General features: G+C 39.8%; 1 protein-coding gene across 6 annotated transcripts in view; it reads right to left on the reverse strand.

Moving 5' to 3' along the window:
- The window catches only part of PLCG2 (phospholipase C gamma 2), a 102,749-nt gene that overhangs the window by 34,971 nt on the left and 41,625 nt on the right, over positions 1-26,153 (reverse strand). For all 6 annotated transcript variants that reach the window (XM_072117271.1, XM_072117274.1, XM_072117269.1 and 3 more), the window contains exons 6-20: positions 24,617-24,701; positions 24,161-24,244; positions 23,122-23,165; positions 22,655-22,727; positions 18,399-18,500; positions 17,828-17,946; positions 15,407-15,492; positions 14,924-15,044; positions 13,492-13,660; positions 8,061-8,165; positions 5,591-5,680; positions 3,356-3,528; positions 2,927-3,127; positions 2,287-2,406; positions 627-807 (exon numbers count right to left, since the gene is read on the reverse strand). In XM_072117271.1, the coding sequence (XP_071973372.1) occupies positions 627-807; positions 2,287-2,406; positions 2,927-3,127; positions 3,356-3,528; positions 5,591-5,680; positions 8,061-8,165; positions 13,492-13,660; positions 14,924-15,044; positions 15,407-15,492; positions 17,828-17,946; positions 18,399-18,500; positions 22,655-22,727; positions 23,122-23,165; positions 24,161-24,244; positions 24,617-24,701 (1,753 nt within the window). The remainder of the gene's footprint in view (positions 1-626; positions 808-2,286; positions 2,407-2,926; positions 3,128-3,355; positions 3,529-5,590; positions 5,681-8,060; positions 8,166-13,491; positions 13,661-14,923; positions 15,045-15,406; positions 15,493-17,827; positions 17,947-18,398; positions 18,501-22,654; positions 22,728-23,121; positions 23,166-24,160; positions 24,245-24,616; positions 24,702-26,153) is intronic.

The raw sequence follows: 26,153 nt of genomic DNA on the forward strand, positions 1-26,153 counted from the left end.
TGCTGCACTGCAGGGGGGCTACAGGCTTAGAGCAATGAGAGACAGAAACTCAGCAGCACAGAATCGCACAGGAATCCAAGATGACGGACCGACCCTAAGAATCCTGCCATCTGCGAATGCAGTGCTACCCTCATAAAATTCCCCCAGAAGTGCTCCCCACCATAAAATGTCCCCCAGCAGTACCTCTCCCCTATAAAATGCCCCCCAGCAGTGCCCCCCCTATAAAATGTCCCCAGCAGACCTTTCACACCCATAAAATGTCCCCTGGAGTGTTCCCCAATAATTAAATGTCCACAGCGATGGCCCCATAAACAAAACAAAGATTACACTCACCTCTGGCACCTCTTTACCCCGCAGCTACAACTTTATCTCTCCTCAGATTCCCGGCTATGCTCTCTGCCCGCACGCACCCACTATGACATGGCTGTGTCGCCGCTTGATGACATCATCATAGCAGGTGCGTGCGTCTGAGAGCATAGACGTGCCTCTGCCTCCACTGCCGGGAATCTGAGGAGAGATGAAGTCGGGGCTGAGGCTGAAGAGAAGCGCTGGAGGTGAGTTTTTTTAACCACTGGCCCGGGGGTTGTAGACCACTGTGTTAAACAATATAAACAGGTAACACATACAGCGTTCAGTCTGTTCAGTAGCTCTTCGGTCACTGGATACCGTAGCTTCATTTTTCGGTACAGTGCGTGCTTCTCATAATAATTAACCAATTCCACCAAATTCTCAAAATAGGCTGAAGTCCCAAGAACAAACAGACGTCCATCTTTTTGGATTTTGCAGTGCTTAATTTTTCCCTCTGCCCTAAAAAGACAAAGTACAGATATTTAATTTATTTGGTGCATAAAGTCAGAATCAATAAAATATTTATGGTTTCGTGGTTGAATAGCGACCCTTCAAGGAAGCCTTTTTTTTGGTGCCTCTGCATTCAGACACCTTTAAATGTTTCACTCTGTTTCATTGCAGCCAATTGGTAAGCTCATTGCTCATTATAGTGCATTAATGTTATTAAACAAGAAAAACTGAAATATCACATGGTCATAAGTATTCAGATCCTTTGCTGTGGCACTCATATTTAACTCACATGCAGTCCATCCCCTTCTTATTACAGATCACAATCCATGTCAGAGCACATGAGAATCATGAGGTCTATGGAACTTTCCAAGAAGCTCAAAGACAGAATTGGGAGAATGCACAGACTTGCCCAAGGTTACAAAAGAATTTCTGCAGCAATCAAGGTTCCTAAGAGCACAGTGGCCTCTATAATCCTTAAATGGAATAAGTTTGAGACGACCCCAACACTTCTTTAATCTGGCTGTCCTGCCAAACTAATTGTGGGAGGTGTGCCTTGTTGGGAGAGGTTAAGAAGAACCTCAAGATCACTGTGACTGAGCTCCAGAGAAGCAGTAGGGTGATGGGAGAAAGTTCCACAAAGTCAACTATCACTGCAGCCTCCACCAGTCAGGGGCTTTATGGCAAAGTGTGGCGACAGAAGCCACACCTCAGTACAAGACATGTAAAAGGCACACTGGGCAAAAAAACACTTGAAAGACTCCCAGACAATGAGAAATAAATGTTCTGATCTGATGAGACAAAGATTAAACTTTTTTGTGTTAATTCTAAGCAGTATGTGTGGAAAACCAGATAGTGCTCATCATCTACCCAATACAATCCTAACAGTGAAACAAGGTGGTATCATGCGATGGGGTTGTATTTTAGCTGCAGGGACAGGAGGATGGTTGCAATTGAAGGAAAGATGAGTACAGCCAAGTACAGCCATATTCTGGATGAAAACCTCTTCCAGGGTGCTCTGGACCTCAGGCTGGGCCAAAGGTTCACCTTCCAACAAGACAATGTCCATAAGCACACAGCTAAAATAACACACCAGTGGCTTCAGATCATCTATGGGACCATTCTTGACTGGCCCAGCCAGAGCCCGGACCTAAATCCAATTGAGCATCTCTGGAGAGACTTGAAAATGGCTTCCACTAACTATCACCATCCAACCTGTGGGAACTGGGGAGGATCTGCAAGCAAGAATGGCAGAGGATCCCCAAATCCAGGTGTGAAAAACTTGTTTTTTCAGTTTTTCTTGTTTAATAAATTAGAAAAAATATTGACATTCCTGTTTTTTCTCTGTCAAGATGGGGTGGAGTGTACAATAATGAGCAAAATAAGAACTTTTTTGACCTTACCAACTGGCTGCAATAAAACAGTGAAAAATTTAAAGGGGTCTGAATACTTTCCATATCCACCATATATTCTTTTCTACAGTACACTTACCTAAAGGTAATAGCATAAGAGTTCGGATCATCTCTCCTCCGTATCAGAAACGCTCCATCCCGAGTAACTCTCATCAGCATTTCCTCTGCTTCACCTCGACTAAGGTTATCGTAGTACCATCTATAAGAATTAAAAATAGTCTTGCCATTAACTCACCATCACATATTATATTTTATCTTTCTCAAACTGAAAATCACATTTTATGGTATGAATCAAAGTTGGGAAATTTTTTGTATATTAGCTCCTGGGCTCCATTTAGAAATCATACGATTGCTCTAAATACATGGAGCATCATTCCTGTAAGTTAGCAACTGCCTATGAAACAACCCCCTTTCCACATACCCTACTGTAGCATAATGAGATCACAGTAGCTAGGGCTAGCATTGGCCTAAACAGCTAGAAGACTTATAACTAATTTTGTAAGACTACTACCTTCTTTGTGCTATAACAATGTCTAACTGATCACTCAACGAGCCATCAGCAAGAGCTTTTATCTTTTGGTCCCATTTAATGGAATAGTGTGATAGATCCCATTTAAAAATAATTATATATTAATGTTGAACCTGTGTCAGGAGAAATGGAAGGAGTTATGTTTAGCATTGCTCTATTATATAATACTGTAAGGGTAAAAGTTACTCACTCTTTTGATAAATGTGGATTGGGGTTGGGTACAGCATCTGTCAATCGTAATTCGAATTCTGCACAGCGCAGCGACGACTCTTTGTAGTGTTGTATCAGTTCATAAATACTATTAAATGTTAGGTTTTCAGTCAGGTAATACTTGACATATTCTCCATCTGTACAGGACCGGATTAGACAGTGTTGTACTCTACCTGATCTCCTAGAAAAATGAAGGACAAGAATGTTTTACAAATCATGAGATATTGGCTATAAAGACTATCGATAGACTTAGATTCTAGGTGTAGCGTAATTCTCTTGAGTTAAATGAAACCCCTCTAGTAGAGGTCCACTTGTTACCACTTCTGTCCTTAATTACACCACAGATTATCATAAAAAAACATTGTTTATATGATTTTCTCATATAATATGTCATTTATCTTGATCCTACCAGAAAGAGAACGTGTAACCATCCTGATAAGTTTCACTTTGTCTCACTAAAAATGTTCCATCTTTGCCCCCCATCTCAGCACAGTATTCTTGCAAAAGACGCTCTGCCATGTACCGCCCTTCTTTCATTTGCCCGTGAAACCATGGTTCTTGCAAATGTTGATCCTTCATGGACTAGTACAAAAAAGCAATATATTATTTTAAATATTAAGACAAACAGCAATTGGATGGAGGACACATGCATTAGATAGATAGATAGATAGATAGATAGATAGATAGATAGATTGTAGAGAGATAGAAAGAGAGAAAGATATGAGAAATACATCTGAGAGACATTTATTTCTCACCAAAATATAAAGAAAATCCTTAAATAAGCACAATAACCCTGACCACAGTTTGGCCTGTCTGGAACTTGAGCAGTGGTTGGACATTATCCAGCGGCTGGCACAATCTTTGTGATAATAAAGGAGTAGATTCCCCTTAGCCGCAGCTCCTGGTTTTCTTTTCAATTTTATATTGTACACATTTTGTAAAGAAAAATGAGTATAAAACGCGACTGTCACATCGCTTGTGGTGTTTCTCACAAAAACGGCCTCTGAATGCTTATGTCGACTTATTTATAATGCCTGCGCAATTCACAGACCGCCACTTGGAGAATAATGCATCTTGCCCACAAATACTGCAGGAGACAGTAAGCACTGATTAGAGAGAATTACAGGTTTGGACGGGAACAAGAGAAGCATGACACTAAATACATTTCACACTTAGGTTATCTGCTCCGCTCTAACAGTTTGATACTGTATAAATATGTCTTTTTGCAATCTTATAAGCACTGTTGTTTATTTGGCTCATAGTACATTGTAACTTCAATATCCAACCTAATTTCAGGAACATTCAGTGTCATGGGGACTGAGCGAGGCTGGGATGTATTCAGTGATACAGCCTCAGCCGCACATTGCTGTATATGGGAGGATGAGAGCTATGACTACAGATGCAGAGCCATTAAACTGTGTTCCTAATTTGCATTACCATTAGTCTACTTTAGCCCCATAAGCACTATATTCCTACAGGCACTACCTTACCTTGGTTTGGTATAGGGCACTTCTGATCTTAGTATACTATAAGGCTCTTACTTCCCTTTTGTATTATAGAGCACTTTCGCCCTAAAAGTACCTTAAAAGTACCAGGAATAAAAATGTTTTTTATATAGCTAAGGGGGCTGTACAAATAATGAACCACTTATACTCACACTCATATCCATGCTATTCAGCTATGGCACCACCCATCACTGCCAGTCTCTGTTTACATAGACCGGCAGTGCTCTCCCGATCACATCCGTGCACCTTCTACTACCTGAAACTCAAGCTGTATCAGGTACTGTATGAGTCTGTGCTCGAGACAGCAACAAATAGCAGCTTAACTGGAGCACCTGAGGGGATGAGTATAAGAGGTATGTTATTTTTAAAGCCCCCAAGCTATATTTTTTTATTCCTGGACAACCCCTTTTTGGTGTATGGATACAACCTCTCTGTGAGTACTATAGGGAGCTTACTCATTGTGAGTGTTTTGATCATATAAAGACAGTGCTTGTATTGCTTTATATTCCAGGCGTGTTTCTGGATTCTGAGCACTTTGGTGAACTGGTCTCTTCACTGAACACAACACAGCTGTCCCGCTATTAACTAACGATCCTACTATAGCAGGGGGTAGGGGCTGTACAGCAGTACAACAGTGCACCAAAGTGATCTGAATCTAGCTACAATCCATCTAATAAAAATCCTCAATGATACAAAGGTTTTAAGAAAGATTTAAAAGAGGACATGTCATATAACAATGTTAAATATGTAGCTTTATTAGAAAAGCTAGGAAATATTCCACTACGCAGCAATCCGATCATCAGACCTAGCTTACAGTGGTCCGGCGTATACATGTAGGGGCGGTCCGTTGAGGTGGTAACTGCAGCATTGAGCCTGGCAGTCGGCATATGGCATGGGATTTGCACCTCCAGAGAAAAGCTGAAGAGAGGGAAGCACCTTGAGCCACCCCCTGATGAATATGCCAGACCGCTGTAAACTAGGTCTGACGATCGGACTGCTACGTAGTGTATTGTTTCCTAGCTTATCGGTATGTTCTGAAAAAGCTTCAGATTTAACAATGCTAGAACTGGAGGAAGGCTAGGAAGCTGCTTACTTTAGTATGAGGAGCTCAAGTGTTTTAATGACCTGACCGAACTTACCTTAGGTGTGGTATCTTCTGTATTCTGTTCAATTTCATCCCCATAGGACAATTTATCACCAGCGATTGCACAATAACGAACCGACCATTTCTAAGAAAAAATATACTCTGGTAATTTTTGCATTTAGATTGGAAATACCGATACCTCTACCAACCTCTGCCTAATTTCAAAAATTAAGACCCAGAGGCACATTTACTAAGGCTTTGCACCGCTTTGTGACACACTTTTTTCGGAACGTGCCCTATCTTCAATGGAAAAAATTCGGGACATTGGAGGATATTATGTGTTTCTCATAAATCCTATTACTGAATTATGATTCAAGGGTCTCCTGTCCTAATACTTGTCTCTTGACTTCTGTCTCTTGCTTTGGAGGACCTGTCCCACTTCACACTGACATTATAATGGGAATTGTGAATTGCTGAAATTATCCTAAAAACATACAGCCAGGTTCCACTTGACTTTTAGTAATATTGTATATACTCATGTATAAGCCGAGTTTTTCAGCACAAAAAATGTGCTGGAAAACCTCACCTTTGTTTATACACGAGTCAATAAAAAAATAATCTTACATTCTTGCCCTCCGACGCCCCGATGCTCGGTGTGGCACCTGGCGGCTCCTCTTCTGTCTTCTCTGTGCTCTATAAGCCGGCAGAGATGCGTCCATGCGATCTGTCGGCCGGCGCACACTATGATGTGGCAGTGTCGCCGCTGAAAGAAGAGGAGCTGCACCGAGGATCAGGAGCCGCACCGAGTGGAGGATGAGTATGTAAGTTTTTGGGGTTTTTTATGTGCTTAGCAAACTGCAAGCTGGCAGGCTGTATACTACATGGGGCTGGCTAGAACCAAAAGTACCCCTTTCACAAGAAAAAGGGGAGGGGGATGGAGGCACTATTAAATAAGTGGAACAAAACAAATAGAGTTAAATCTAACACTTTATTATTGAAAAATTAAAACATATTGATAAAAGCATTTGTGGGCACCCTAAGTAAGGTGCTTTGGAAAATATGCAGTACAAAACAGTGACACAGATGAGATAAAGTCGTCACCCCGGACAGAATTGGAGGAACTACAAGTAATCAAGATATGTACACACAAATGGTAGGGAGAAGTAGTAAGCATATACTATGCAGGGAGTATAGAGAGGCACACAGATGTCTCTATACTAGACCTATGTGGTCACCAGATGGATTAATAGTAGTACCTTATCAATAATAGTAATATGAAGACCTCCGCTATCTGGGATGACGGCAGCCTGGATAGCGGAGGTCTTCATATTACTATTATTGGTAAGGCTGGCTGTATACTATATGGGGGCTGGCTGGCTGTATACTACATGAGGCGGGCTGGCTGTATACTACATGGGGACTGAATATATACTACATGGGGGCTGGCTGGCTGTATACTACATGGGGGCTGGCTGGCTTTATACTACATGGGGGCTGGCTGTATACTGCATGGAGCTGGTTGTATACTACTGGGGGCTGGCTATATACTGGGACACAAGAGCCAAAAGCAGATGGCTCTATGTCCTGTAGAGACCAGAAGCCACAACTGCAGCCATATCTCCCATTGTAAGTGAGTGCGAGCCACTTAGCAATATAGAGCCAACTGCTTCCAGATCTGTCTCTTATAGAACACCTCATTGGTCCTGAGGTTGGTTGTCAATGCCTCTAGATAGAGCCTCAATATGTATTCCTGGCCAACCCCTATAATGTCAATCCATCTCTCCCCTTATTAATGACTTATTACTGACTAAAGGTTTGAATTTTCGCTTTTCATCCGGTTCAAATGAACTAATGAAAAATAAAATTTTAATTAAATAGACCAAAGAGAAACATCCAGATCCAAATTGAACAAGGTAGTGATCTGTAGTATTTAACATGAAAACCCAATGAGATCAGCAGACATCAATGGCACATCCAATACATAAATATTTATTTATTTAAGTCCACTTCAGCTTTCACAATGGAGAACTTAAATTCATCCATGTATCACAAGGACAGCCCATTGCCTTCTAATGGCTCATTCATCACAATTGGGTAAAGAAGCATACACACAGATGCAGAAGTCAGGCCGTAACCCTGTGGCCTATCTGTCATTGATGTGTAAACCGATATCACACTAATTATTGCAATAAGGATGGTCTCAGCCACCACGGGCAGGAAAGGACCTGCTCTGAGTTTTATGTGGCTCAGTGATGTAAGAAAAGAGATCATGCAATAATGCATTGTAAGTGTAAGGAATCCACCCAACATATGACTAAAGAATGAGAGATGTGATTGGAATCTAAATCACATCAATAACCTCTACATTCTGGCTTTAGTACTGATGAATATCTTTGCTTGTTTGTTTACAGGTGGTGCTGTAGTGCCTCCCTGTGACCAAAATTATATTCCCTAACAAGGATTGAAACATGGTGAATAAATAAATATGTAAAACACAGTTTATATAGAAAGTATTAACTGCTTACCTGATCTATTGCATCCCACATATACAGTTCTCCCTGAAGTTTTGTTTCCTCCTTATGGTCATCGGTGTTAATGACACAATCTCCTTTGGGCCCCAATTTTTTGTGCTAAAGAAGTAAAAGACTTAAACTAAATAGATGTTTTTGAATATCAATATCAACATTCCAAATGATTTTTCAAACATACAAAAATATTCTTGGTTTTCACACAAAAGATATGTACTCAACATATGACAAAAATAGGACCTACTAGGTTAGGAAGTGACCAACATTCCCAACTATCAAGATATTTGTGTTATACAGTCAAAGCTACCGTATATACAACTGTATTGCATTCCCTAACTAATAGTTTGTAATTGTGAGCTATGGAAATAGCAGGTGTTATGTAACTTAGATGCTGTACTATGCTGTTTCTGTGAATCCCAGTTCCCTTCTATGGGAGTTACAGAAAAGGTGTAGCACAACCTTTCGGCTGTTCAGAACTGACATTAAAATGCAAATTGCATGGACTCTACAAGGACTGTGTTGACGGTTTGGCACCAGTGTCATATATGTAAAGACATTTTTCATTTTATTGACAGACTAGTAAATTAGATACACTCAGTTATGTGTAACCGTTCTGTCCATAACTAATTGGACAAAGCTAACATATTTTCGCTGGGTAACTTCCCGAGAGATGAAGAAAATACATGCTTTTGTAAGTTCTTGTAGAACAGTGAAAAATTCAAGAACCCCTGGTATAATTCAACCAAAATGTGTTAAATCCTTAAAGAAGATCTACCATTTGCTTTTATGCATTGTGAACCAAACATACCTTGAAAATGCTGTAGCTACACTGATGCAGGATCATATCTTGTTAAATCCCTGAACTGAGTGGTTTTGCTCAAAAACAATAATGAAATAAAAAATAATTAATACAATTATGATAATGAGGCTATGGCACTCTCCTATTAACCTATTTATGCACTGTTCCAGCTTTGTCCTGTCCAGCATAAGCCTAGAACACTGTAATCACTGTGTTGTTCCTGACAGACAAAAGTTATCAATTGTGGCACCATGCCCCAGGTGCTGTGTATGAATCATCCAGCTCAGGTTGACTAGTCTTTCCTGGACAGTGCAGTATTTATGTATGGCAGCCAGCCTGCACCCAGCTTCCCCAAGTTCCTGATTGACATCGCAACATAATGATCTGCAGGATACTGGGAAAGCTGGATGACGTCACATGCTCATGGGAAGGCTAATGAGGGGTGGTATAAGGCAGCCTTAGGCAAGCTCGAGGAGTGCATAATTAGGGTAAGAGCCTCCTTATCATAATTTTATAATTATTTTTTCAGAAAAATCACTCGGTTCAGGGATTAAACAAGATATGTTTCTGCATCAGTGTAGCTACAGCATTCTCATGGTATGTTTGGTTCACAATGCATAAAAACAAATGGTAGATTTCCTTTAATGATGGAGTCTAAATACAAGGGGGATTTCAATAGCTTGTGAAGATATGATCACAGTGAGCTTTCCAAAACAAATTAGCATATATGCAAAAAAAGGAAACATGATTTAAGGAAAGAGTTAACCGAGGGGAAGTTAGAGTCAAGAAGAGAACCCCCATTTTCTGCAGCCACTTAGAAGCTGCAGTCACTATTAACTGTTATGTGCATCATTGCCATTGTGTGTTTCCCAAATTAATGGGAATCTGTTTCCATCAGGGCTGTGGAGTCTGAGTCATGATAAAATGGAGCCAATCCAAAAAATATATTAAATAAATTAAAGTATAAAACTTTAATTAAATTCGCAATTTCCTCAGAGATCAATAAAGCTGTATTGTATTGTATTGTAAATATCTGTTTTATACAAAATGCCACCACAGATATTATACATACCACAGTACGGCAATAAATACCACCCCAGAAACCAACTACTACATTCAGACTAGACAATAATAGTGGAGAACCTCAGAGTAGATAATTACAATACTGGAGACCCCACAGCAGACAAGGATAATAATGGAGAGACCACCAGAGTAGACAATCATAATATTGAAGCCACCCCATAGCAGACTAACAATACTGGAGCTCCCCAGAGCATAAAACTACTAATACAGAAGACACCCAGAGCAAACAAATACTGGATACCCCATAGCAAATAATAATGATGGTGACCGCTAGAGTATAAAAATACTAATACTGGAGCCCCCAGAGCAGATAAATACAGAAGACCCCATAGCAGACAATAATACTGGTAATAATAGTACTGACCCCCAGAACATAAAACTACTAATACTGGAGACTCCATAGCATATAATAATACTGGTGACCCCCAGAGCATAAAACTACTAATAATGGAGACTCCATAGCATATAATAATACTTGTGACCCAGCAGAGCATAAAACTACTAATACTGGAGACTCCATAGCATATAATAATACTTGTGACCCCCAGAGCATAAAACTACTAATACTGGAGACTCCATAGCATATAATAATACTTGTGACCCAGCAGAGCATAAAACCACTAATACTGGAGACTCCATAGCATATAATAATACTGGTGACCCCCAGAGCATAAAACTACTAATACTGGAGACTCCATAGCATATAATAATACTTGTGACCCAGCAGAGCATAAAACCACTAATACTGGAGACTCCATAGCATATAATAATACTGGTGACCCCCAGAGCATAAAACTACTAATACTGGAGACTCTATAGCATATAATAATACTTGTGACCCAGCAGAGCATAAAACCACTAATACTGGAGCACTGGGAAGGAATGCCCACGCTTATCTTAACACTGCTACAATGACCAGGAAAACAGGAATGTAGAGTAGGAGTCATGGAGTTGGTGACCATTTTGGTTGAGCTGGAGCTTACTGGCTCGAAAGTCCTGGTTTCCAGGTATATTGAACGTGTACTTCAGGGCAGAATCTAAGTGTTTTATGCTTAATAATATGCTTGCTAAATTGCCATGTAAAGATACTATAAGGCCTCATATTGTCTCTTATAAAGTTTAACTGTTGGTTACTAGTGGTTAAAAGAGACCTGTGCCAACTGTAGATGGCCTTTACACATCTAACACTAGGCTTCTTGTAAGCCATGCTTGGTGTTAAAGGGAACCTGTTAGCAAATATTGACCTAATACACCACGACCAGATTATTGTGAAGCAGATTAAAAACTTGCAGATCATGTTTCTTTTATGGTCCAGTGTGGTGGCATCATCCAGAAAATATTAGAAAAAGGTTAGTCTATTGTGTGACCACTCACTGGGGTACACCACCTGTAGGAGGACACGCTGACCAATAGCTTAGTGTAGCAGACGGAGTTCTCATATTCCGACATGCTTCGTCTGGCACACTAGGCAGCCCACAGGCACTATATTCAATACTGAAGGTTTTCTACAAGCGGTACAATAAAGTCTTCATCTCATGCCACATACTGTTGAGCAATATCCACTTTTATATATAGCAGTATATGTCCGCTCACCTATAAATAGAAATAGAAATACATGTGACAAGCACGGCCCTTTAGCTGCATTTCAGGCATGCTCTACAATTGACATACGACAATACCTATTACAACAATATAGCAATATGACAGACATAATATAAATTAACACACAATAAGAATATGCTATAATGTGTCAGAGCGCTTTCTCTCAACAATTGTCCTATTTACAATAGGACTATCTATATTCTGATACAGGACGACCGATTACTGTTGTCTTAGGGGACAATCCTCCTGTACCCCCTTCCATAAGAAACTATTCTTGCCATCAATCTGTGACACAACATGTTTTTATTCTTTATATTGCATAATACATTGTGGTAAACAATAATTTTAAATATTGACTAATAAAAGTTACTTTTTACACTCACTCTTTACCTACTATACCCTGACCCCTACTGTTTAAATATCATTCAGAAAATCAACTTTGAAGTGAGATGTTAATTGGTTGTTTAACACTGAAGTCAAGTTCTCCTCACCTAAGAATACCCACTTCACTGTACTTGACAGTCCTGTGTCCATGGACATCCTCAACTGGCTCTCCTAGAGTCTGGTGCATGATGTCAATTACAGTTGATGGAGTATTGAGCTTGACTTCAGTGCTGAACTCTCCGCCTCTCCGACTATATGTAAGCAATTTATTGCTCACTTCAAAGTTAATTTTTTTTGCATGATGTACTTGGCTGTGAAAAGAATATCATCTTGACGGTGTTAGGCCGCATTCACACGGGGATGTATGTACAAACCCCCCCCATAGATGGCAGTGGCCATAGGAGCGATACAGTGCCACACACGTCTGGCACCGTACTGCTCCGTACAAGGGAAAAAGAAAGGGGATGTCCAATCTTTCCCCGTGTGTACGGCCCATACGCTGTGCATTTCTATGGAGAGGGGAGGGGTCACCCCTCCTCCTCTCCATCCCACCGGACATATGCCTGCTTGGCTACAGTACGGCTGACATACTTTTGTGTTAATTCGGCCTTAATCTGATTCACAGCAATTATTAGGTCAATTTCTCATAACAGGTTCCCTTTAAGGGGGTTACCTTTCAAGGTAGCAAAAGGAGGCATTGTTTTCCATTTCCCACATTGGAAAATGTATTTGTATAATCCCCCGGTGAAACATCAATGGCTATAAATCTCCACACGCCTATAAGGGGGCCTTATTTGGCAAACTCTCTATAAGGAGAACTCTTACTTCCTGACCCACATCTAACCCTGCCAGTTTAAAGATTTTTCTTAGTTTTTCCTATTTCTTTGTGATTAAGTAGATGGTAAAGTTGTCCTACTTTAAGGTCACTGGTAGTGAAGGTGTTAATTAATATCTTAAATTACTTTATAGTCAAGAAATGATATTTTCGTATGTTCAGGGAATCCACAAGGTCCTGGAAATGTGGCTTCTTCCCTCAAGGACTTATAAAGACAAAAGCTTGGCTGAATTCACTGAAAATAAAAATCAGTATCCTCTTTTATGGATTGGTAGTGTTGATGTTATCATGATTGTAGACGTCCATAGTAACTCAGTTTAGTTAAGGGAACCTGTAAGCAAGCTGAAAGATACTCTATGGATGGGTGTGAATTTTTCCTCCTGCCTCTCATTAGATCTGCTAGTAAAAAAAAAAACATATGAATGTTCTCTGTATAATGGATAGTTTGCTAAGAACCATATAATCTAAGGAGAGGTAGAGAAAAGTTTTTTTTATGTTTGGTGTGCCCTACTAAGTTCTGGTAACAAAGAGGGAGGGGACTATCTATGTAGACCCACCCAATCAAGTATACATTCCTAAGGAAACTTCTTTAGTTTTTGTCCTATTATAATCTTTCAGGAATCTCTGAAGAAGATGATACAGGCTCCAGTAATATAAGTTAATTAAGTTGAACAACTATTAGCATGGCAGCAGCATCAGACCAAAAGATAATAAGCAAAATTCACCTTGATAATTATTTTCTCCTTTAGCTGTGTGGGCGATGGCAGCTGATCTGCACTTGCTTCAATGGGTTTGGTCAATAACATGTCCCCAAATACTTCTTTAAACACCTTGGCCATATACCTCTGTTGCTCCACCGAACAATGCTCCTCAATAGAGAGTATGACCGGGTATCTAAAGAGGACAGAACAAGGTTACCTGCAGTCAGACTTATAAAAGAAAGTTAAATTCTTTGTGAAGGAATTACAAATAATAACTAGCAATAAATCCCAAAAATGGGAGATAGAAACTGAGGAAATATAATTTACTTTACAACCCTTTTTTAAATTTTTTAAAATCACTTTAAAGGGATTAAAGGGGTTACTCTATCGGAGTTCCCCTAACAATACCTGCAAGGGCAAGCTATTTGCAAAGTATTGTTGTGTTGCTCATGTAATGGCTGCACCAAGTTCAGTGCAGCAAAACATAAAGAAGAAGTGTTACTGATGTAATACAGATACCTAACAATTGTAATTTCACATTATGGGTTTTTAGTCATGTAGCAATAGGGGATTGTATTGAGCATAACTTTGCAGAGTTTAAAAAAATCACAGGTGTTGTATCAGTCATCGATTCCAGATGCAATATTCAAGGTTGACAAGATGTTTTTAATATGTAACATGTTAATGAAATTCAGAATACACTGAAAAAAGTATTTGGAGAGTGCTGGTAAACTGCCTGTAGCATAAACCAGTCTGTGCACCTCGTACACAACTTAATATGGAAAGAACATACACACTGTAAAGGTAATCCATCACCGCAATTTACCTACACAACCAAACTATGTTATGTAAGGCTATGACCAATCATGTCACAGATGCCTTTGTTTTTACATTCCAGCAGCTCCTTCCATGCCATAAGTTAACTATAGAAATATGTGTTTGTAGCGTGCCTGAGGGCTCCGGCTCCGCAGCAATAACAATGCTCCCTGCTACTCTTCCACCTCCCAGCATCTTCTCTCATCTTTCCCATTTAGCTACTGCACTCCTGGCTCCAGCAATATGCAGAGGTGGAGACTTGAGGGGCTCTGCCAAAGCACTTCAGCCTAATTTGCATGTTTCAAAAGTTTGGGTACAGAAGGAGCAGTGCTGGCATAGCCCTACATAACATAGCAGTTTGCTCAGTTAGACAAATTGTTATGACAGATTCCCCTTAAACACATATTTTTGCACTATTATGTTAGTCATCACACAGCTTCTACAGAAAAAGATAAGGTGCATTTTTTTTTAGATAGAATTGTTCTTTAAAAGCTGATGATCTAATCTGAGTACTTATGGTGGATAGATGAAATGATATAAACTAAGCAAATCACAAATAAATGCACCATCTTCTCTGTTTTTCTAGGTAGCGATCATACATGACATGTCCAGTTATTAAAGAGTTACAGCAGGGACTCACTCAGAGGTGACAAATGCATGGTCCTTAATAGCTTGCACCACGTCGTCAAATTTAATTTTCGTTGTTCTTGTCCATCCGTGATAAATAATTGGCTTTCCATCAGGGCCATCCCAGCAGTCCACTGGAGTGAGGTGAGAGACAGGAAACAATCACACTTCAGTAAACCCAGCACACTTCCCAGCACAACGTGAGAACATTACTATCCTTCGTCTGGATATTTCAGGTGGTAAGTCAGCAGTTCAATCTTCTAACCTTAATACAAGGTGGTTATAAATGTAACAGGCTTTTACTACAATCCCCGAAGGTGTATGGCTTTCTTAAATATACTTACATGGATTTTATACATATTTCTTGGTGGACAAATAAAAAATATTGCATATATTGTAGACGTTTTTAGGCCCCATGAGGTTCAGCAGTGTGCATGGGAAAGCATTGGTACTTATAGTACATCCTCGTATAAACTCATAATGAAGATATACTTACACTCAATACATCGGCACCCCATCCGCAGACACCGCACATAGGCTTCAGTGGACGACTCACTTCGCAGCTGATCGCCTGTTAAGTACCTGGACAGAAAGCAGAGCAAGCAAGGTGACGGATAATGTTGTCACAAAAAATAATTTGCAGGGGGGACGGGGCATATAATTCTATCTTTATAGTTTATATTTTATGGCAGTTGGCAATCTATTTTATGGATGCAGACTGCTAAATTTTATAGCTGTCTGCCGTCACCACTAGAGGGAGCTGAGGAATCTAAATATCTATTCTGCAGATTTTATAGGGTCAGAGTAAGATAATATGACCCAACTGGAAATTATTGAAATGAATAATACAATAAATAATTCTTAATGCAAGTGATGGTGTTAGGAATATAATGGAGACAAGTGGTGAGGGCAGTGTTTAGTGTTTTCAACTTAATTCATTGTACAATGGTTAAACAGTGGAGAGACTGGAAGAGAGGAAAGGCAAACAGAGTTAAAGGATGTGTCCAACTATTAGAATATTATATAAGGTGGGCTCAGGAGGGCTTTTTAAAAAAAACAAAGCTTTACTCAACTCCTCTGGCGCTCCTGGTGTCCCACACCTGACCCATCAGAGCCATGCCCCTGGTTTTTTACAGGGGCACAGAAGCTCCGCTCTGACAACTTCTGGGCGGTCTGGCACACCCATCTTTCTCTTGCCCAGCACCCTATACAGCGCTGGTACAAGGAATGGGCAGGCGTAACAGGCGCCCGGAAGATGTTGGAGCGGAGCTTCTGTGCCCTTGTAAACAAACAGGGGCAGTGCTCTGATTATGAGGAGAGTAAAGCTTTATTTTTAAAAAAGCCCTCCCCAGCCCACATGATTAATTGTTTTAATAGTCGGACGACCACTTTAAGGATGGATTCAAGTAATGTTACTGAGTTATCAGGGAGATCACAGAAAAGGATGTTGCAGTAGTCCAAGCAGTAGATGAAGTGGATATGGATTACCAATTTTTTAGACTTTGAGCTGATGTGGCAACTGATGACAGAGTTTTGTTATTTTAAAAAGAGAGGGGATGTCTGAGAGCCCATCAATAGTGAATAAAGCGTGTGCACCACCTTTTTATTCACATAGGACACTTGTGGACATGTGATGTAATTGCTGGCAGTCCACACATGTGTCATCAGGTGCAAAAAACCTTGTTCAGTTTTTATATTACCATTTATATTTGATTCTATACATTTTCAGCGCTTGCTTTATTGCTGGATACTTCTCTATGGACTTATAGTAAGGTCATCTCCACTGAGCAGCTAGAAATCATGCTCAGTAGCCTTCTCCCTTTGGGCTGCTAAACAGCTTCAGAGAAATAAATTGGAAAAGACAGAAGGAATTGGACATCGAATACAAGGCACATAGGAGTAGACTAGGTTATATTTTAAGGGTCTTATTTCAGAGAAAGCTAGTCCCCTGATTCCTATGAAAAATCATCTATTCATTTTTTATGAAAACCTCAATATTAAGTTTAAGCTCCAGCCATTAAATTGGATGTTGATGATTAGGCTTGAAAATTGCAGAACTGACATCTATAAATAAATTTCTTTTTTTATTGTAGCTACATGATGTACATGAAAATGGTCTGATATACAGGTAGAAAATTATCTTGCACCACTTATCAAGCATTTTTTACATTCTTGAGACTTGTACGGCAAATGGACATGTACTTGTAGAAATGGTTTCACTGGCAAAATGTGGGCCAATGCATCAAAAGTTTGTCACAATATTTTGATGTAATCGACCATTGGCTTTTATGCATTATGAACCAAACATACCTTGAGAATGCTGTAGCTACACTGATGCAGAAATATATCTCATTTAATTCCTGAACTGAGTGGTTTTGCTGAAAAATTGATTATAAAGTTATGGTAATCAGGCTCACCTGTGGCTGCCCCGGCGCTCTCCTCACCCTAATTATGCACTTCTCCAGTCTTGTCCTACCCAGCATAAACCAAGAATACATCCTCACTGTGTTGGCCCTGACAGGCAGAAGTAATCAATCTCTGCTCCAACCCTCAACTGCTGTGTATGAGTCCTCTAGCTCGGGTTGATTAATCCTGTATGGACAGTTCAGGCAGCTCCTGTGTATCTGAAAATAATGTGTTTATGTATGGCAGCCAGCAGCACCCAGTTTTCACAAAGTCCTGAATTTTAAAATTGTTTATTTGAGCAAAACCACTCAGTCCAGGGATTAAACAAGATATGTTTCTCTAACTTTTAGTCATTGCTCCAATGTATTTGCAGAGTCATAACATTTTCAGAATAATTAATACTCCAACTTTAGGGAACCTTTTTCCATTCCAGGTGCCAGAATTTCTCTATAGACAATGGAATTCAGATCATCCATGGCACGCAGAGGATTTAGCCTTCATCAATACTCACGTGTTGTGCGAGGAAGCAATCCAGTAATGTGACAGTGGATTATTCATGTTCTGTACAATAATCTCATCATATTTCTCATCCCAGATACTGTTTTCTTTGGAAAATAAGTAGGTCAAAAACTGAAAAAGATATGTATAAGAATTGTTATTAAACAAGAGCAGTTAGGAATTGCATAGCTAATACCGTAATACTGTAAGGAGTAGAGCAAATATTATTCTGAATTTTATACTGTATCTCACCTCTGCTTTAGTGTGAGGCTATAAGTAGTTTTGGTGAACCTGGGAAACTTGGTAGATACATCTTATTGAAGAATTATTACTGGAGTTATATATAATTTCTAGGATAGGGGATAACAAGGTGATCAGTGAGGGTCTGACCGCTGGGACCCCAACCAATCAGGAGAAAAGAGATTGAGTGCTTACAAATGGCTGGAGTGGCAGACCGAAAATACACCCTGCCACTCCATTTGCTGACTATGTGTGTGCCGGAGAGTGTTTATGCACCTCATAGACTGCACAGCAAGAAAGGTAATAATTAACAGAGGAATCTATTTGAAACAGAGCTTCCTTACCTCTTCAACTAACAGAAAGGGCTCCGCTGTTTCCCTCATAGTGTCATCAATAAATTTAGTCATGCGTTCACGAACCTTATTCAGATCTTGAGCACAGGATTCCTTTTGGGACAATAAAGAACAATAAACTATTGAACAACTCTGTATATAAAAGGAAGAATTTATCAAAGGACTTTCAATTATAGGGGTTCTCTGGGACTACACTATTGATATCCTAGCCTGTCCTAAAGGGACCCCCTGCATGTTCACTTTTGTGGGCAGAGAATGAACAACTCCTTTAATACCCCATGGTTTAATGCCCAGGTGAAGAATGCCCATTTATCTCCTGTCTATATATCTATTATCTATCTGTCTAGTTATCTATCTTCTATAATTTGTCTATTTCCTATCTATATTTCTGTCTATCTAGCTTTTTGTCTATCTTTTTATCTATATATCCTCTAGCTATCCAGGGCCGCATTTCCCATGAGACAAGATGAAAACCTTGCTTCAGGCAGCAGATATCAGAAGTCTCATATCACTAGGTGATACTAGGTGGCAGACTGGTAGTCTGGATGATTTAGGAGGCAGCCCGTGACCTGCTGTATCACCCAGCAGAAGTTCCTGCTGGCTGCTCTCTGCTCCCCCTGCACAGGTCATGTATTATCTACTTAGGATCCTTTTAGCTATCAGCCAATGAACTGGCTGCAGAAGGTCATGTGACCTTCTCCTGTCCGAAGTTAAAAAAAGATCTTTGGCGTTAACTAGTCCTGAGTTATAGCATGAGCCAGGCAGGGATTCTTTATACTTTACAGACCAGGCTACTAGTAGGGACAAAAAGAGTGTCCTTCTCAGAATTGGGTCTCTTGGCCTTCTGTAAACCTGGTTTAGAAGGTGCAATGTGAAGGAATCGGCTTCACAATTTCTGCGTTCAGACCATTCTTCTGATATGCTAGGGATAGGGAAGCTATGTATATTGACCCAAGGAGTGGGTTTTGTTATTGAAGCAGGATGTTCTCAGCATTTTTAATCAGGTTGTAGATGCTTTTTAATAATTTGTCTGTAAATTCCTGAATAAAGCAGTGGATCAGGGGTAGGTTGGGGGAGGCAGCATTTAAATTTTCGCCTCACGCAGTAAAAAGGCTACAATCGGCCCTGTATCTACCTCCTTTTTTTTCTCTCATATCTATCTATCTATGTATCTATCTATCTATGTATCTATCTATGTATCTATCTATGTATCTATCTATCTATCTATCTATCTATCTATCTATCTATAATCAACTTTATATTTATTATTCTATCTATAAATCTATTTAATATTTCATATTTATCTTCTATCATGAATCTACCTATTATCTGTTCATTTCCTATAAGTTCTCCTACAGTCCCATATTACAGATTGCCTTTACCATACAACAATTTGTAAACTATAAAGTGTTATTATTGTGCAGGGCTAAAGGGAGCCTCCTACTGAATGTGACTGTTCATAAAATATTATTATTATAAGTTTTATTTTGGGGACCACTTTAAGTTTTACCCAGGGCTCCACTTTGTCTAAAACCGGCCCTGCTTAAATGGGGTTACTAGGTTAGTGATATTGATGAGCTATCCATAGAATAAACTAAGAAACATTATACTCAAATATGTTACCTTTATTTTAATTCATGTTTATTGGAGGTGGAGGCTTTAGGAGTCTCTGCATAACTAAGGCCCCTTACACACTAGCGAGTGTGTTGCGTCCAACTCGTATCACACTCGCAGTGTGTTCTGGTAGGAACGTCAGACTCAAACAGTGAGCAACCAGCAATGTACTCAGCATATCAGACGTTCCAGCCAGCACATGCTGTGAGTTGAACATATCACACTCATTACTGTGTAAAGGGCCGGCATAGACTAGTAATCAGTAAAGGGTATGCATCCTCTGTCACTCCTTGTTTTATATCTATGGGTGGTCAAGAAGAGAATCCTGTAGGTATCCTTTAACAAATTATGGTGCTCATACATACTGAACACATGAAAATTACCAATAAATTAGGAGGCTGAACCTGTACTTGCTGATTTAATTTCAGGTATGCCAGGCAATAAGTGGTAATTCCATGTGATTACCACTGCCAAACACGATAAACTGAGGAAAATTCATTGAGACTGGCGATTTGAGTGCCAAATCCTGTGCCCATAACCACTAAGAGGCTTTGGCCTCTTAATAAATACGGGCACAAACTCTGCCAGTTTTGACCTGTAGATCAGGTCTGTACTGGCAGAGTTTTTTTTTTTACTGTAGTCTCCACCGCTTTTCCAGTAGTAAAGTCCAAAGTGGCATGCAGGTCAGGGAAAAAATAAAATTGGCGAGGAAGGGGAGATTATTGTGCCTTCTTTCCCAGAAATTGGTAGGGAAAACCTAAGGAATATCCCCCATGCAATGCTACCATGCAATGATGAGCATTTGTGACGTTCATTGTTTTTTGGAAGGAGGTCCTTTCGCAGGTTTGCTGTGGGACCCAGCTTTTCATTGTTTCATGGGCATTTATATTTTCTATCACCAAGAGGAGTAGCCTCTTTTTCTGTTACAGCTTAGGGAAACCCTTCTATTAAATTTGGATTGTGAAAAGAGGAAATTCGGAATTCAATCATTAGTATAATCTACAATTTTATTATGCATCTGTACTAAGAATGGAATTACATTCTGATAAAGTGACCATATAAGGGTTACATTCAAAGATGTGTTTAGTAAGGTTATTAGAAAAAGCTACAGACCAGAGACCTTATTCTATGACGTGCTGCGTCCGTAAACAGCCCTGGCACTCAGTATCTATGGCATCAGCCAGCACACCATGGTAGGTAATGCAAAGACCTAAGTTTAATATAATTACTCCATGCAAATACAGAGACAAAGAAAGACGCTGTTCTCCTTCCACACCTTATCCTGCTGGGAGGACAGGCCATTTTCATATGCAAAACAGCATCACAAGCTAATCTCAATCCATCTGGATAATAATGATGGTCTTTGGGTGGCATTGTAGGTGCAGAGAACAAATCATTTTCCCAGCAGCAGCTTCTTCTTTATTTGCATAGAAAATGTTAAATATCCGCAAACATTGAATGGCGCACCCCTGCTGTACCGCGAACGGAGGCTGAATATTCAAAACCCCTTTTGATCAGCCCGCACCACAATGCACATAATGGACCACTCTGTTCTGCCATTATGTTCTCTTTTCTTCATTTTTAGTTTTGCTGCTTTAAATAATAAAATGATCAAGAAGTTTCTATTGTAAGTGGGTATATAATAAGCGCCATGCTGGGCCGGCAGAGGTTTTACTCAGAAATCCTAAAATTAAAGGGTGTGCGTTTATTCCCAGGCATCTTGAATATTTCTGAAACATAGGCATCTAATGTCTATGTATCTCATATTTAGCTGTTTTCTCATATTTATCAATCTGTCTACGAGGAAAGGTGATTTGTAAAGCGCTACGGAATTTGATGGCGCTATATAAATAAAGATTATTATTATTATTATAAGGGTGGAAACTCACTGACCAACTGTTGGAACATCCCTGAAAATTAGCATTTTTGATGACAGTGAGTTTGGTCTGTAACCCAGAAATTAGTCCTACCAGAATAATACTTCTAATGGCGTTCTTCGTTTGTAGCATCCCATAGTAACTAAGGTAGCATGCCTTCTCTTGTAAATAAAGGAATTATTATTAATGATAATAATCATAATATTTACTGTATACTAGGGCTTCCTGCACTTGAACATTTGCCTTCTCTGCCGGCAAACCACAGATGTCTTATCCATTTTTGTGTTCAGTGGGGCACATTCATCGTGTCATGTATGGCTTGCACCTAGCGCAGGTTGTAGCTGAATTCTACATCATATTTGACCTGGCATAGCCAACAGGAACCTTTAATTGAATCCGGTGTGCCAGGCACCAGCAGAGGGAATTTTAAGATTGGTGCCAGTGTTTATAAATACCCCCAATGTTTCTTAAGTATTTTTAAGTTTCTGAGCTGTATGTGTGTAAAAACATTGTGTGTCAACTGTATGCCATGTTTTTGCTGATTTGCAAAACAAACCGGAATGACACCGGTGTAGCATTCACATTTTTCACTGGACTTCTACAGGAAGGCCGAAACGCAAACACAGGCAAGAATAAGACCTGCCCTTAGTTTTGTGGCGCAGGTAGTAAGCTGTGAACCTACACAGATGAAAACCTTAGACCAGATTGTTGTCCAATTTCCGTATCATTTTTCCTAAATACACTGTTCTGACTCACCTGTTGTTCATGCTGTAAAAACCTTTGAAAGTCATGCAAATGAACAGCTGAGGCATCAGGTCGATCAACATTTCTAGAAAATACAACAAGCTTGTTATAGACAACTGAATACAAGAAGAAGAAATCACTTTAAAGTGAAAACCTAATTACAATCCTTTTGTCATCGGCACGTGACGTCCGATGAAATCACTAATGACAGAATAGACTGCCCGAGCCACAAAAACAGGCAGGAATAGGACCCGCTCTAAGTTTTGCAGCTCAGACAATTAACTTACTTACACTCAGAGCCATGGAAAGCATGACTGTGTCTATAAGCCCATAGAAATATATGAGATGTGTGATAGCTATTGCAACAAAAGCTAGGACATGAACAGTAACAATGGGCATGTGAATTGGACACCGCTGTTACAATGTAATGATTTTTGACAACTTATCACATTTATTGCATATTAAAAAATTATTCTTACCCCAAAATAAATATTGAAGAATCTTTCCTGAATTCATCTAGAATCTAAAAAGAGAAATGCTTTAATGTTTTTCCTGCTAAAATAATGTACATTTCCTTTAATTCTTGAAGAGTCTAAGTCTCCTTGTTAAATTGTACACTGAGATGAAAAGAGTACCCACTCATACAATGAGGCTTATTTACTAAGGGACCTTTTCGTTGGGTTTCCCGACTTTTTGGGGATCGCGTCGGGTATTGTGTCGCACGCGATCAGATTTTGATGCATCGGATGATCTGACGGATTTGGACAAACTGCGGGATTTAACATTTAAATTGTGTCGCAAGCCAAGCACTTGCATTCACCGGCAAGTAGAAGGTGAACTACGAAAGACCTAATCGGGGAAGGGACAGTTGCAGGATATCGGGCGTACGCTGGTAGTGAATCACAGCAGCTGTGCATTCTTGTCGGGGAACGCACCTTGGTAATTGTGCAGGGGCTGGTAAGTAAATGTGCCCCAATATACTTACATACAAGGGCTTAAGGCTAGTGTTGACCAGACCCGAAATTTGCAGGTTTGGGTCCCCCGACCCGTCTCCCAACTAGATTAGAAGTTCAGTGGCAGGTTCGGCTGAACTTCCACTCATGGTTAACAACCGCAAATGGTGATGTCATTGGAAGTGGCGACCCTCTCCAAAATTGCGGCACAGTTACTGGCAGGTCAGTGCTGGTGCATACGTGTGTGTCTGCAGTAGCTTAAATATCGCTGGCGACTTTGCCAGCAGCATTTCAACAGTTAACACCCCCTTGATTGGTGCCAGTACTGATAGCAGGTGTTATTGGCTGGGGTCTGGGTACGCTACCTGAACTTGTACCCGAGTACGGATTCTAAAATTCAGGTGTAGCCAAACTCGGCCAAACTCACAGGGTTTGCTTATCACTACTTACAATTACCAATTAGACAAGTAGGCAAATCGCTTATAGTATATCAGATGGGATAAGCCATTATGTGTACATATATAGGAAGAAGATATGGTAGAATGTTTGGGGCTTATACACTTACAGATTTTTGATGTTCAAACATTAGTCTTTTGTAGAACATATGTACATTCTCAAAACTGAGGTCTTCTTTGGGGATTCCAACTTCCTTCAAAGCGAAAGAACAATCATTGAAACACTTTTAGTATGAGCGAGATAGATAAATAGATGCATCAACAACAGAAACAGAAAGACAAAAGAAGGCTGGATTGCAATGTATTAGTAACTATTGGATTTTCCATATCCAGTCTGCAACAGTATCAAGTCCAAGTCCTTGCTTAGTCAACCAGTACATTAAATAGAATGAAAGAAAATAGTACATTCAACCACCCAGCAATCCCATGCACCTTGTTGCAGAAGCTTTTTCAGTGTCTCCATTGATGTCTTATCAATTTGCCAACCATAGAAGATAAATAGATTGTTTTATATTTCACTGGGAATTGAGCTATGTAGACTATGAACAACAATAATGAATATTTACCACCAGTTTGTCTTTCAGTGATTTTGCACTTCCGACTTTGAAGTTAATCTGAGGGAGTATTGTCTTCAGCTCTCGAATGCTAATACTAGGAAATGGAAAAATAAGCTTTAATTCTCACAATGTAGTTCTTCTTCGGGATTAACCTTATCTATTAATATTATTCAACCAAATTATGTGTAAAAACTAATGACAGCTAAAATAATGTATATGGTATATAATACTTATAATAATTATATACATAGCAGCCTCTAGGAATGGCTGGACCTAATAGTAAATTGTGGCTCTCCGCCTTCCGCAGACTGAAATGCACATTGTCCATACATAGCTGTCACAGCAGGGGTAAAGACATAAGAATTACCGCTTAATGACAACATTTGCCTGATATTTGTGCAATAGCAAGTACAGGGGCAGCCGGCCTTTAAGGGTAATTCACATGCATCTACCTCCACAAGAACACATCATGTATCTTCTTTACTCCTATCCTGCATATACAATATGAACAAATTACAGTACTGCTATTGCTATGCTATACATAGAACAGCACAGTACTATTACTCTTATTAGTGACATATGCACACAGCACATTATTACATCTCCTATCCTGTATATATGGGCACAGTACTACTACTACTCTTATTCTGTATATATGGACACAACACATTACTACTAATTTTATCCTGTATATGTCAGCACAGCTCAGTTCTACTACTTTAATTCTTTACATATGGGCACAGCACATTACTACTAATTGTATCTTGTATGTAGCATAGAAATATTTCTCCTAGGGTGGTTTCCTTAGGTCCTTATTAGAGATGAGCGAACACACGGCATCTCCCACTGTTTTGATTTTTGGCAGCCAGAAACAGAGCCAATCACAAGCCAGGAGACTTTGCACTCCACCCAGCATGACGTGGTGACCCTGGAATAGACTAGCCCCTGCCCGCGCTGCTCGCATCATTCTCTGTCTGGATACCGTTAGGGAGAGAGCTGCTGCTGCTGCAGGGATAGCGTTAGGCTGTTATATTAACTTACTGTTAGGCAGGAGTGAGTCTACAAGAACCCAACAGCCCTTGTTAGGGCTAGAATAGCGTTCTATTTTATTTTTTTTTGTTTGCTTGTGGCTGGCCTTGCTGGCACTAGTAGTGCAGCTAGTACCATATTGTGATGAATTTGCAGGGAGACTTGCGAACGTTATATTTAGCTCTAAGTGACACACATCCATCTCAAACACCTAAGTGGGACAATTATTAGGGGTTTGATTGAATTAGGCACAGTCTGCTTTTTTCTTTTTTTTTTTACTTTTCTTTTTTTTTTATAACTCAAAGTCATCAGGCACAGCACAAAATCCAGTTGTGTGCTGTCCGTGTAGGCTAGAATCTAGCTATACGAGAACCCAACAGGCCTTCTTAGGGCTACAATAGCGTTGTATATTTTATTTTTGGTTGATTTGCTTGTGGCTGGCCTTGCTGGCACTAGTAGTGCAGCTAGTACCATATTGTGACGAATTTGTAGGGAGTCTTGCGAACGTTCTGTTTAG

The sequence above is a fragment of the Engystomops pustulosus genome, chromosome 7 (genome assembly GCF_040894005.1).
Source record: "Engystomops pustulosus chromosome 7, aEngPut4.maternal, whole genome shotgun sequence".
NCBI lineage: Eukaryota > Metazoa > Chordata > Amphibia > Anura > Leptodactylidae > Engystomops > Engystomops pustulosus.